The sequence below is a fragment of the Rattus rattus genome, chromosome 12 (assembly GCF_011064425.1).
Source record: "Rattus rattus isolate New Zealand chromosome 12, Rrattus_CSIRO_v1, whole genome shotgun sequence".
In the NCBI taxonomy this organism is placed as follows: domain Eukaryota; kingdom Metazoa; phylum Chordata; class Mammalia; order Rodentia; family Muridae; genus Rattus; species Rattus rattus.
The window spans coordinates 84,291,202-84,302,715 of record NC_046165.1 but is presented as its reverse complement, the minus strand read 5'-3'; the positions used below and the strand labels follow the sequence as shown (position 1 = coordinate 84,302,715).

Below are 11,514 nucleotides of genomic sequence, written 5' to 3'. Positions count from 1 at the left end.
AATGGAGGTGTTCCTCTTTCTCCACATCCTCGCCAGCATTTGCTGTCACCTGAGTTTTGATCTTAGCCATTCTCACTGGTGTGAGGTGAAATCTCAGGGTTGTTTTGATTACATTTCCCTGATGACTAAAAGATGTTGAACATTTCTTTAGGTGTTTCTCCACCATTCGGCATTCCTCAGCTGTAATTCTTTGTTTAGCTCTGAACCCCATTTTTTAATAGGGTTGTTGTCTCCCTGTGGTCTAACTTTTTGAGTTCTTTGTATTTTTGGATATAAGGCCTCTATCTGTTGTAGGATTGGTAGATCTTTTCCCAATCTGTTGGTTGCCGTTTTGTCCTAACCACAGTGTCCTTTGCCTTAGAAGCTTTGCAGTTTATGAGATCCCATTTTATGGATTCTTGATCTTAGAGCATAAGCCATTGGTGTTTTGTTTCAGAAATTTTTTTCCAGTGCCCATGTGTTCCCAGATGCTTCCTAGTTTTTCTTCTATTAGTTTGAGTGTGTCTGGTTTGATGTGGAGGTCCTTGATCCACTTGGACTTAAGCTTTGTTGTACCGATTTTTATGTTTGACTGATTTAAAAGTAGAAGCTTTCAGTGGAGATAGTCCCTGTCTTGTGGAAATAGGTTCCTGCTTTTCTTGTTTGGCTCCCTTCATTCTTTTGACCAAAAAATATAGCATATTCTTCAGCCTCTTCCTCATGTTTCTGGTGTGTTCTCTTTTCCAGTGTAATATGTCAAAAGTTGGGATACACATGGAGTAAAGGATGCTGAATGTTGGGTGCTTTGGTCCTGGGAGAAAGTGAATTAAGATGAAAAGATGAGTGTACTCAATTCTGTCCATAGGTCAAGTAAAGGGAACTGAATAAGGCACTGGGAAAGCTGGAAGACATTGTTGGGAGAAAGATACTTGGATTGTGGATTTAGGAGATAACAGTGGTTAAAATTAGGTAGAGTGGCATGACAGCTACTCCAAAGAGATTCATGACCTTGAACAAAACTAAGGACCAGTAAATATACGTTATGATTTTCTTTTTTTAAAGGTTATTTATTTTATGCATATGAATATACCGTTCATCTCTTCACGCTCACCAGAAGAGGGCGTCAGATTCCATTACAGATGGTTGTGAGCCACCATGTGGTTGCTGGGACTTGAACTCAGGACCTCTGGAAAAGCAGTCAGTGCTCTTACCCGCTGAGCCATCTCTCCAACCCAGGATATACACATGTTAATAGAAGATGTATTCCTTCTTTCTGTAGTATATTACAAAAATATCCATTTTAAATGACTCCAATTATACAGCATATAAAGAATACCTCAGAAGATCTGTTTAAGTTATAAAGCTCTAGAAAGATGAAAAATCATATTGTATAAATATAGCATTAAAAAACAAACAAGCAAAAGGAAATCCAGTGGCTTAACTCTTTAATTTGATCCAGAGTTTGTCTCCTTTTCACAAAGACTTATCCTTTTGTCCCATTGCAATATCTGGGCGGCCCTAAAGACTTCCAAGTCCTGCTCACTGGATTTCCTGCATCTCTACTTGATAGAGTACATGTTCTTTTTTAAAAAATCAGTCATATAATTTTTTTAAAAAATAAGCAATCTTAATTATCAAAACAAACCAACAAAACAAAATAAACATCTCCTACCCAATCACTTCCTAGTTCACTCATGAGAAACCCAAATGTTTTATTAACTTAAGTACTAGGTGTCACTGCAAACTCTAAGAAAAATACTTAGTGGATATCTCTTCATTCTTGCTTTGAAAATGACCCCCTTGAATGTTTATAATTTCCATTTTTTTGCTCAAATCTACTTCAGCGACATTTTCTCTAAGCACCATATATAGAAGGCTAACTCTTGGCATGTCATCCATGTTAGGGTAGAAATCTCAGCTTGCATCTGGGCACAATGGGCCAACATGTTTCCACATGGAGAGATGTAATGAAAGAAGAAGACTAGAAGAGGAGAGGAATAGAGGCCACCCATGAGCATGTGGAGGGAAGGGGGACAGAGTAGGGGGAAAGGACAGAGGGGAAGAGGGCAAGAGCAAGGAGCAAGAGCAAGAGAAGAAAGAGGGGAGAGAGGAGGGAACAAGCAACCCCTTTATAGTTCATCAGGCAAACATAGCTGTTGACAGGTAACTGTGGGGGTGGAGCTTAGACAGAATAGCAACAATTCAGGCTTAGTCTTTTCTGCATGGACACATGTATGCTATCTGTCTGTCTGTCTGTCTACTTACCTACCTACCTACAGTTCTACACAGGCAGGGTGGAATTCCAAGATCAAGATATTGACTAGTTTTCTCCAAGGTCCACCACCTGACTTGTATATAGATGACCCCTCCTCCCTAAGTCTTCACATGCTTTTGCTCTGAGGATGTTCATCTATTCTTACGTGAGCAGCAGTCTCATTTAATTAGAGTTGGCCTCATTTGCCTTGATCATTTTGAAAGTGCCTGTCTTTGAATACAGACACATTCTGAACTTCTTAGGGTGTCATCTTCAATGTAAACATACTGGAGAGGGTGCACCTCAGGGTTTACCAGACCTGACATTAGATAAATACTAAATGTATGAAGAATGTAGACTCCTTCTTGACCAGTGCCCTTGAGATTTCTGGTGACACAGAAATCATATATACCCTGGATGATGAGGCTTCTCCACTTTTGCCTAAATAGATTTTTAGAGGAACAAGAAACATTCAGTCACAAAAATTTCTTCAGAAGTGATGATTCAAAACATAAAGGTTGGAGCTAAATGGACCAGTGAGAAAAATTAAAAGTGTTTATTCAATTCAAGTGCTTTTTCCTCTGTGATTAGTGTATAAGTGTATGGGACTCTCTTAATTTTAGTTTTATTCCTTTGTGTAGCTAATTCTTCATTTCTATTAATATTTTGTCTTTGCTTATTCTTCCACTTTCTAATCATCTTCCTGTGTGAACATTAATTCTGCTTTATTTTAACTTTTACATATTTTTCTCAGATTTTATCTTCTTAGGAGCTATTTTAGCTGAGTAATTTACACTCCTCCTTTACCACCACAGTTATGAAGCCTCTGAGAATTTTATTTTGGTGGTTGTAGTGGCGTAATGTGAGGGAGATGACTGTGGACCCTTTCTTATTGTCTTTGAGTGGTACTACTCACAATTCTTTGGTCCCTTCCATACCAATCATTAACCAAGAAAGCATCCTATAGACATGCCCACTGGAAAATGTAATGGAGGCAAATCCTCAGATGACATTCTCTGTTCCCAAAGGGTGCTAGATTGTTTCAAGTTGACAAAAACTATCCAGTAAAGTTCACCCCTTGACAACTTGACATACAAATGATCATTATTACATGATAAACTTTCTTTTTCCCCCAATATCTGATGCAAATATAAGAATATAAAACACAGTAAAACTTTTAAAGTCCCACAGTCTTTAAAAATGTAAACATTTAAAAAGTCCAGTCTCTTCAAAAATATCCAACTTGGACTGAAGAAATAACTCAAATGTTAAAAGCTAAAACTCACACCAACAAAAGATAAAATATCCAAAGTCTCTTTAAAAGCCTTAAGTCTCTCAATTGTACTTCTTATTCTAAGAGTTAAAAACTAGGGCAGAGTTGCCATTAGATAAATGCAAATCCAAACTCCAACAGTGTAAATAGCTCAGGGTTCAGGGTCCTGGACTCACTTTTAATCTTCTGGGCTCCATAGGGCTTGGGTAGGCTTACCTTTTCAGATCTACCATATGCAGCATAAGCAGCTTAACTCATGGGTTCAGTCTGGCTACAATCCACACCTGCCAGAGTTCTTGGTGGTCATTTCATGGTCCTAGGATCTTAAATGTCATATGCTCTCCACTGCAACTGAGGCTGCACTATCACTAATAGCTTCTCTTCAGGAAGATTCTGATCCTGCTACATAGTATCAAGCCCTAATAACTTTTCCATATTCCTTTCACATTTTCAAAATCAGTTCATGTGGGAAACACACAATTGCCAACTTCTGCTGCAGTTTTATTACAAAATATATGTCATGACCTTGAGAAAATACTTTCCAGAAGAGATAAACTCAACCATGTTGTTTTATTATTAAGAACAGTGGATGTTCAGCTCTATATAACTAGCATCAATTGTCCCTGCAAAGTGAAGAAGTTTTCACTTCTACAGACACTTAATTCAAATATATAACACAAATCATCCTGTTTCCATCTTTATTTACCTCTGATACTTTCCCAAGCCTTCTATCTACTCCCTCCCATCTCCCTGCCCTGGCTTTACCCTACACTGAGGCATTGAGTCTTCACAGGGCCAAGGGCCTCTCCTCTCACTGATGCCAAATAAGGTCATCCTCTGTTACATGTGTGGCTGGAGCCATGGTCCCTCCATGTTGTACTCTTTGGTTAGTTGTTTAGTCTCTGGGAGCTCTCGGGGATCAGGTTGGTTGATATTTTTGTTCTTCATATGGGGTTGAAAACCCTTTCAGCTCCTTCAGTCCTTTCTCTAACTCCTCAATTAGGGACCCCATCCTCAGTTCAATGGTTGGATGCAGGCAGCTGCCTCTGTTTTTGTCAGGCTCTGGTAGAGCCTCTCAGGAGACAGTTTTATGAGTCTCCTGTCAGCATGCACTTCTTGTCATCCACAATATTGTCTGGGTTTGGTGACAGTATATGGATGGATTCCTGGGTGAGGCTGTCTCTGGATGACATATCCCTCAGTCTGTGTTCCAAAGTTTGTCTCTATATTTCCACCTGTTAAATATTTCGTTCTCCATTCTAAGAAGGACTGAAGCATCCACTCTTTGGTCTTCCAACTTCTTGAGCTTCATGTTCTCTGTGAATTGTATCTTGGGTTTTCCAAGCTTTTGGGCTAATATCCACTTATCAGTGTGTTCTATTATGATTGGGTTTCCTCACTCAGGATGATATTTTCTGGTTCCATCCATTTGCCTATGAATTTTATGAAGTCAGTGTTTTTAATAACTGGATAGAACACCATTGTGTAAATGTACTACATTTTCTTTATCTAGTCCTCAGTTGAAGGACATCTGGGTTCTTTTCAGCTTCAGGATATTATAAATAAGGCTGCTATTAACATAGTAGAGCATGTGTCCTTGTTATATTTTGGAGCATCTTTTGGGTATATGGTCAAGAGTGGTATCGCTGGGTCCTCAGGTTGTACCATGTCCAATTTCTGAGGAACCTCCAGACTGACTTCCAGAATGATTGTACCATGTTACTATTTTTAAAAATCAATCTCAGGATTCTGAATACCAGCTGTATATATAATAGGGTTCAGAATCCATCAGGTTGGCTGATAAATTGCCCTTGCAATGCATGAATAATAAGTAATAAAAATAATTTGGAGAACATGATCTCTCCCCTCATAATCAGAGCCTTTACCAACTTCCCATTTTATCTGCTTGCTATATGGAGTTCGGAATTTTTATGTTCTTAGGTAAAATATCTCAACTTTCACAGACCAAGAAAGTATTTTAGTTCCACAGATATCCAATATTTTCACAGAGAGTGCAGGCAAAAATATGCAGATAAGAAGAAAACGAGGAAAAATAAGATAGAGAAGTAGAAAGAGATATAAAGGACATTAGTGTGTATGACCAGTAATACATGGCATGATCAATCTCTATGCAGGGATTTTTGTCCGACTTGAACTTGCACAGGACTTAGGCATCTATCACAACCATCACAGGTTCATATGTACAACTGCGCTGCTGTGTCTGGATAGACTTTGTAGTCACCCACCAACTGCACTCTTAAATTTTTCCATTTTCTCTTCTGAAAAATATTCTGAGAGGTCCCATTTTGGGCTGGTCATTTTGCAGTCTCTTATATCTGTATCTTGACTGGTTATGGTTACTGTATCTGTGTTAATTTCCATTGACTTCAAATAAAAGCTTCTCTTATGAGATTTGAGAAAGGCATTCACTTATGGGTATGGCAATAAGTTTTTAAGAGGTGATTTAATACTATATCCAGTTATCAGATTAACATTAGTAGGTTCTCCTTTGTTTCAGGTATGGCTTTCATCTCATAGATCAAGCCTTAAATCGAATCAGAAGATGAGTGGTTATCTTCATTATATCCGTGTCTCTATTAAGCCAGTGTTCATGGCTTGCCAGGCTAGTTGTAATTATTGAACTGAGAGTTCACAGCTGGGTAAGACTTACTCTTCTGGTAGGGGTCATAGCATCTTCCATCCCTATGAAAGTTGACCAGTAGAGATGAAGCTTCCAAGTGAGTACAAGCTCAATCTCTTCATGTTCATTCATTAACTAAAGGTGCAGAATCTCTGTAATAAGTTCTTACCATCAAGTGCTGTAGTGTAACTAAGAGCATTGGCATTAGCCTGTAATGTTTGAGGAGAAGGGTCTATGGGACCTCACTGGCCATCAGTTCCAAAGAGGTAACCTATTGTTTGCACCGGACTCATTTGTTAGCCTATCATGCCTAGTAGGGGCATAGTTTCCTGGTTATAGAATGACTTCATTACAACTCTTCTTATATCTGTGATTGCATATCTTTTAGGGAAGGCGTCTAGAGGCTTCCATGTGACTTTTCTGAAAACTCTTCAGGATTGGTTCTCCTTCCACTTATGCAATAACATAAAAGAATAAAAGGAAATAGCAAAACAGAAACCAATTCTTAATTGGCTCTTTGGAGTCAGTTTCCCTTTGTACAACCACTGCAGCAGACCCAGGCAATGTTTGGATGTTCTAAGAATTACTCTTGAAGAAGCAATAAAAGCATCAGGAGATTAGAGTAGAACGAGATGGATTTTAGGCAGAAGGGAACAGTGTTGGGAATGTAGAGCTGAAAGGTTTTCTTTCAGTCTTTGTGGAAACACACTATTGTAAAGTTTGGGAGAAAAATGAGTGACCAAGGCAGCCAGGACTCATGTTTAGAGGCTTAGCTCCCATGCTAGAGGAAATGCCAACAATGACATCCAGTCACTGCATTTAAGGATATAAAATCTATTTTAACACCAGAAAGTTAAGCCTAGTCAAAAAAATAAACTTTCAGGGCTAGGACATCGTTCGGTGGTAGAATACTTGTCTAGCATGCATGAAAATCTGGATTTGAACTCCATTACAAAGGAAAATAGTAAATAAACAGAGAATACGTTTGTACATGTTTACCTTTTACAAATGAGTAGCATGATGATTTTTGAAATTCTAATTTTTCTTTCACTGCCCAGCCACAGGGAAACATTTCTCAGAGCAAGTCAGCTTTCTCTAATTTGGGAATAGAAACAATTCTAGGGCTTTTCTCAAAGCAAGTCAAACATTTCTCAGAGCAAGCCAGATTTCTCATTGCAATCTCAGACTCAAAATGGTTTCTAATTTGAGAGTAGAAAGAGTTCAAGAACTCATTACCCTGCCTCTTTTTCATGGAGATAGAATCTGTTCATTTTATTATAGTCATCTGTGTGATGAAGACAAGATTGTTTATTAATAACACCTCAAGTGAGGTCTCTATCAAAACTATTCTTGTAGAGCAGAGTTTGAGATAATACACGACTTTCAATATAGAGTGCCTCTCTCACATTCATTTTAAAATGATTTTTATAAGGAAATCAGAATGGGGGTTCTTCAAAAAATTTAATTAAAAAACTACCAACAAACAAACTAAAACTAGATATATTATGAAGACTAGCTATACCTCTTGGAATTTCTCCATATGTGTGTGTGTGTGTGTGTGTGTGTGTGTGTGTGTGTGTAAAAATGGTCTTATGTAAAATAAAATAAAAATTTAAAAATTTAAAAGAAACAGTGTGCTGACCAGTTGAGAGTCTCTGTGTTTCCCACCAGCTGCTGTACAAAAGATTATTCCTCTAATTAGGTTCAACTGCCACACTACTCTATTGGTATTGTAAAAGTAGAGGAAATTTGACAGTACATCCATTAAGCAAAAACAATAGTAGTAGTTTCCCCATCTGAGACCTATACTCCCCACGGACATAAGTGCTTGACCTGTTTATAGCACCAGTTATACATATTTTCTACCATGAAGTAGGCCTGAAATTAAATTAAAAAGTAGTTCACCACTCTAATAACATTCACATTGTCCTTGTGCCAATGGGCACATCTGTATCTTGCCATGATGGTCACTACTGTAGATCTGAGGGCTCACAGCAGGCTAAGACTTGTTAAATTTTCTCCCCTGGCAGCCTTAGTCGCACTTTTGACACTATAAAATGTGGTCAGTAAGGAGGAGGCTTCCTCATCAGTACTGGCTGGATTGCGCTAAGTCCTGTGACCAAACATGCAGTGTCTTCAGCACTGTGGTCCTGCCGTCAAGTTCTGGTGGGTGACCAAGAGCAACAGCTACAGGTTCCATTATTTCAGGGGTCTCTGTGGCTGCTCCAGATCAGCACTAGGGGACGTGTCCCAGAGCTGGTTTTGGGCTTTTTATTTGGCATTATATTGCTGGGGGGGGGATGTTATGCTAATTCACTTTGTCTGTCTCTGCCTGTCTCTTTGCTCTCTTTTCTGTTTTGTACACACATACACATACATGCACACACACACACACACACACACACACACACACACACAATTTTGAAACATCCTTTGTGTTAGTTGGCCCTCCATGCACCCATCCTTTCTGCCATACTCTCTTCCTCCCTCTGTACTTAACCCTTCATTGCCCAGAAAAATGCTATTGACTGAAAATTAAATATTTTCTTGCCTTCATTGATAAGGATGAATCATAGTGACATTTCGATTTCAAATGTTTATCCCAGCCCATGATTCAGTGGTACAGAGTGTGTGCACCTCTTTCCAGGTTACTAATAATGACTCAGTTATATGCAAAAAAACCAACCCTATCTCTACATCTTTATTCATGACTTTCAGTAGTTAGAGAGGTGGCCACAAGGTGGCAGTAGGCCGCAGCTGGTGAAAAGCACAGCAAGCTCATTTCATTGCATCCTGAAGCAATGCATCTGTTTTCTTATTGGCTAGTAAGATAACACAGGAAGCTGCTATAACTGTTAGAGAAAAGGGACAACCTGGAAAGACAAAGAGCTTGCTTGGCACGAGATTGCAAGTCTACGTTGATCCCAGACAGGAAGAACGATGAAGGCATCCATTCACACTGTATTCCTGTTCTCCTGGCTGTGGATGGACTGTAAGTTGAAGTTTTGGGGTCAAGAGAAAATATTTGGTGGATGTGTCTTAGAGATCCGTGGGCAGTCTATTTTATACAGTTCACTCTAGTTGTTGTGGTCAAAGATTTTAAGCAGAGTACTGCCTGACTGCTCTCCTCCTGTCTGTTTTCCTTTCTGTGTAGGGGAGAGCCATGGAGAGAAGGTCGAGCAGGTTCTTTCTACACTGAGTGTTCGAGAGGGAGACACCGCTGTCATCAACTGCACTTACACAGACAGTGCTTCATCATACTTCCCTTGGTACAAGCAAGAAGCTGGAAAGGGTCTCCACTTTGTGATAGACATTCGTTCAAATGTGGACAGAAAGGAGAATCAACGATTTAAAATTTTACTGGATAAGAAAGCCAAGAAATTCTCCTTGCACATCACAGCCACACAGGCTGAAGATTCAGCCATCTACTTCTGTGCAGCAAGTGCACAATGTTTCCCAGGCAGCTGCAGCCTGTCCTCAAACTTGCTATGGGGGTGCTATGGGGGTTGGAGTTCAATCACATCCTGTGTCTTGTAGTAAAGCACTTGTCATATGGTTTAATTGCAATGGAAACTATAACATACAGATATTTAAAACATATATGAGAAAGTTCAGCGCTCTCTCTCTCTCTGTGTGTTTGTGTGACAGTGTGTGTGTGTGTGTGTGTGAGAGAGAGAGAGAGAGAGAGAGAGAGAGGTGTAGTAGTGGTTCATACCTTTAATCCCAGAACTCTGGAGGTATAGTCAGATGGATTTCTAAGTTCAAGGCCATCGGGGGTTACATAGATAACTCATTTTGAGAAATAACTACAAAATAGTTTATTTTTTAATTTAAAATCCCTAAAATTTTTTTTGTATACTCGTATGTCTTAGTCTCATATTGCTGTGAAGAGGTACTATGGCCTAGGGTAACTTATAAAATGAAATCATTTAACTGGGGTGTTGGCTTACAGTTTCAGGGGAGGAGTCCATGATCATCATGGCAGGGAGCATGGCAACAATCAAATAGGCAGGATGCTAGATAAGGTATTGGGATGACAGCCTACAGGGGAGAGAGATGAGAGAGAGAAAGCAGAGAGAGAGAGAGAGAGAGAGAGAGAGAGAGAGAGAGAGAATGGCATCCCCAGTGACACTCTTACAACAAGGCCAAATTATTCAAGACCCAAGACATCTACCAACTGGGGACAAAATACCCAAACATATGACCAGGTCCTATGGGGTGCTTATCACTCCAACCACCACATGGTATGGGAGCTACACTTACCTTTGAGTGTAGGTTCCATATTTAGAATACAGTTAGAAATAGGACTGGTTTAGGGAAGTGACATTAATAGTTTCTCATCCAGGGTTCATTGCTTAGTCAGACATGTATAGTGGGCTAGGCTTAGAGTATTGGGCATGGATTCCATCATGTTGAGTAGGCTTTATGCTGACTACTTATGTCAATTTTACACAAGCTGAAGTCTCCTATCTGGATAATGGCAACAGAATATATAGTTTTGTGGGTCAATGGACTCCCCTGATCAACAATTCAAAAGGAGATATGCGTTGCCTGATGGTGGGTTTTTTTTGGGGGGGGGTTATTTTGTTGGGAATAATTGCCACATCAAAATGTCATAATTTCTTTAAATATATGCATGTATATATAAGATGCACTTACATAAGCAATGTTAAGCAAACATAAAATAGTATGAATCTCTATGGCTCTTTCAAACATCCTTGGAGTTGTTTATCCCTCTTCTCTCCCTCCCTTCCCCCTCCCAATGTTTGATGCTTTCTGCTCATCAGGTAAGTATTCCTCCATGTTACCCACGTTTCTCTCATAGCTCCTGTGTCTATTATTCTCCTCTGAAGACCCACATGGTTTCTTTTAACTCTCCTGCTATCTGCAGTTACTCCAGGTGATATATTCAGAGCTGAAGATTCAGAAATGGGTTCTGGAAGTAAGCGAGTATGTGTTGCATTTGTCTTTCTGGGTCTGTGATACTCCACTCAGTATATTTTCTAGATCTATCATTGACTTTCAAAGTTTACTGTATCACATTTTCATTATCTATGAATCTGTTAAAGGGCATTTAGTTCATGTATATTTTCTAGCTACCATTAATAGAGCAGACATGAACATGGCTAAACAAGGATCTGTGGCGTAGAATGACCATTGGGCATGTGCCAAGGAGAGGTATAGATGGATCATATGATAGATCTGCTTTTAGCTATCAGAAGATTAACCACACTGATTTCCACAAATGCATCAGTTTGCAATTCCACCAATGTGAATGAATGTTTCTCTTTCCCCATATCCCCGTAAACATATTCACTGGCAGTTTTTAATTTTTTCTTTTTTATTGGATATTTTATGTATTTACAT

At 39.2% G+C, this 11,514-nt stretch overlaps 1 gene segment (V, D, J or C); it reads left to right on the top strand.

Annotated features, from left to right (window-relative positions):
- The first annotated feature begins 8,990 nt into the window (after window positions 1–8,990).
- Window positions 8,991–9,761, top strand: LOC116913688. The segment is given in 2 exon segments: window positions 8,991–9,139; window positions 9,302–9,761. Coding segments are annotated over 2 exon segments (435 nt in total).
- The last annotated feature ends 1,753 nt before the right edge of the window (window positions 9,762–11,514 follow it).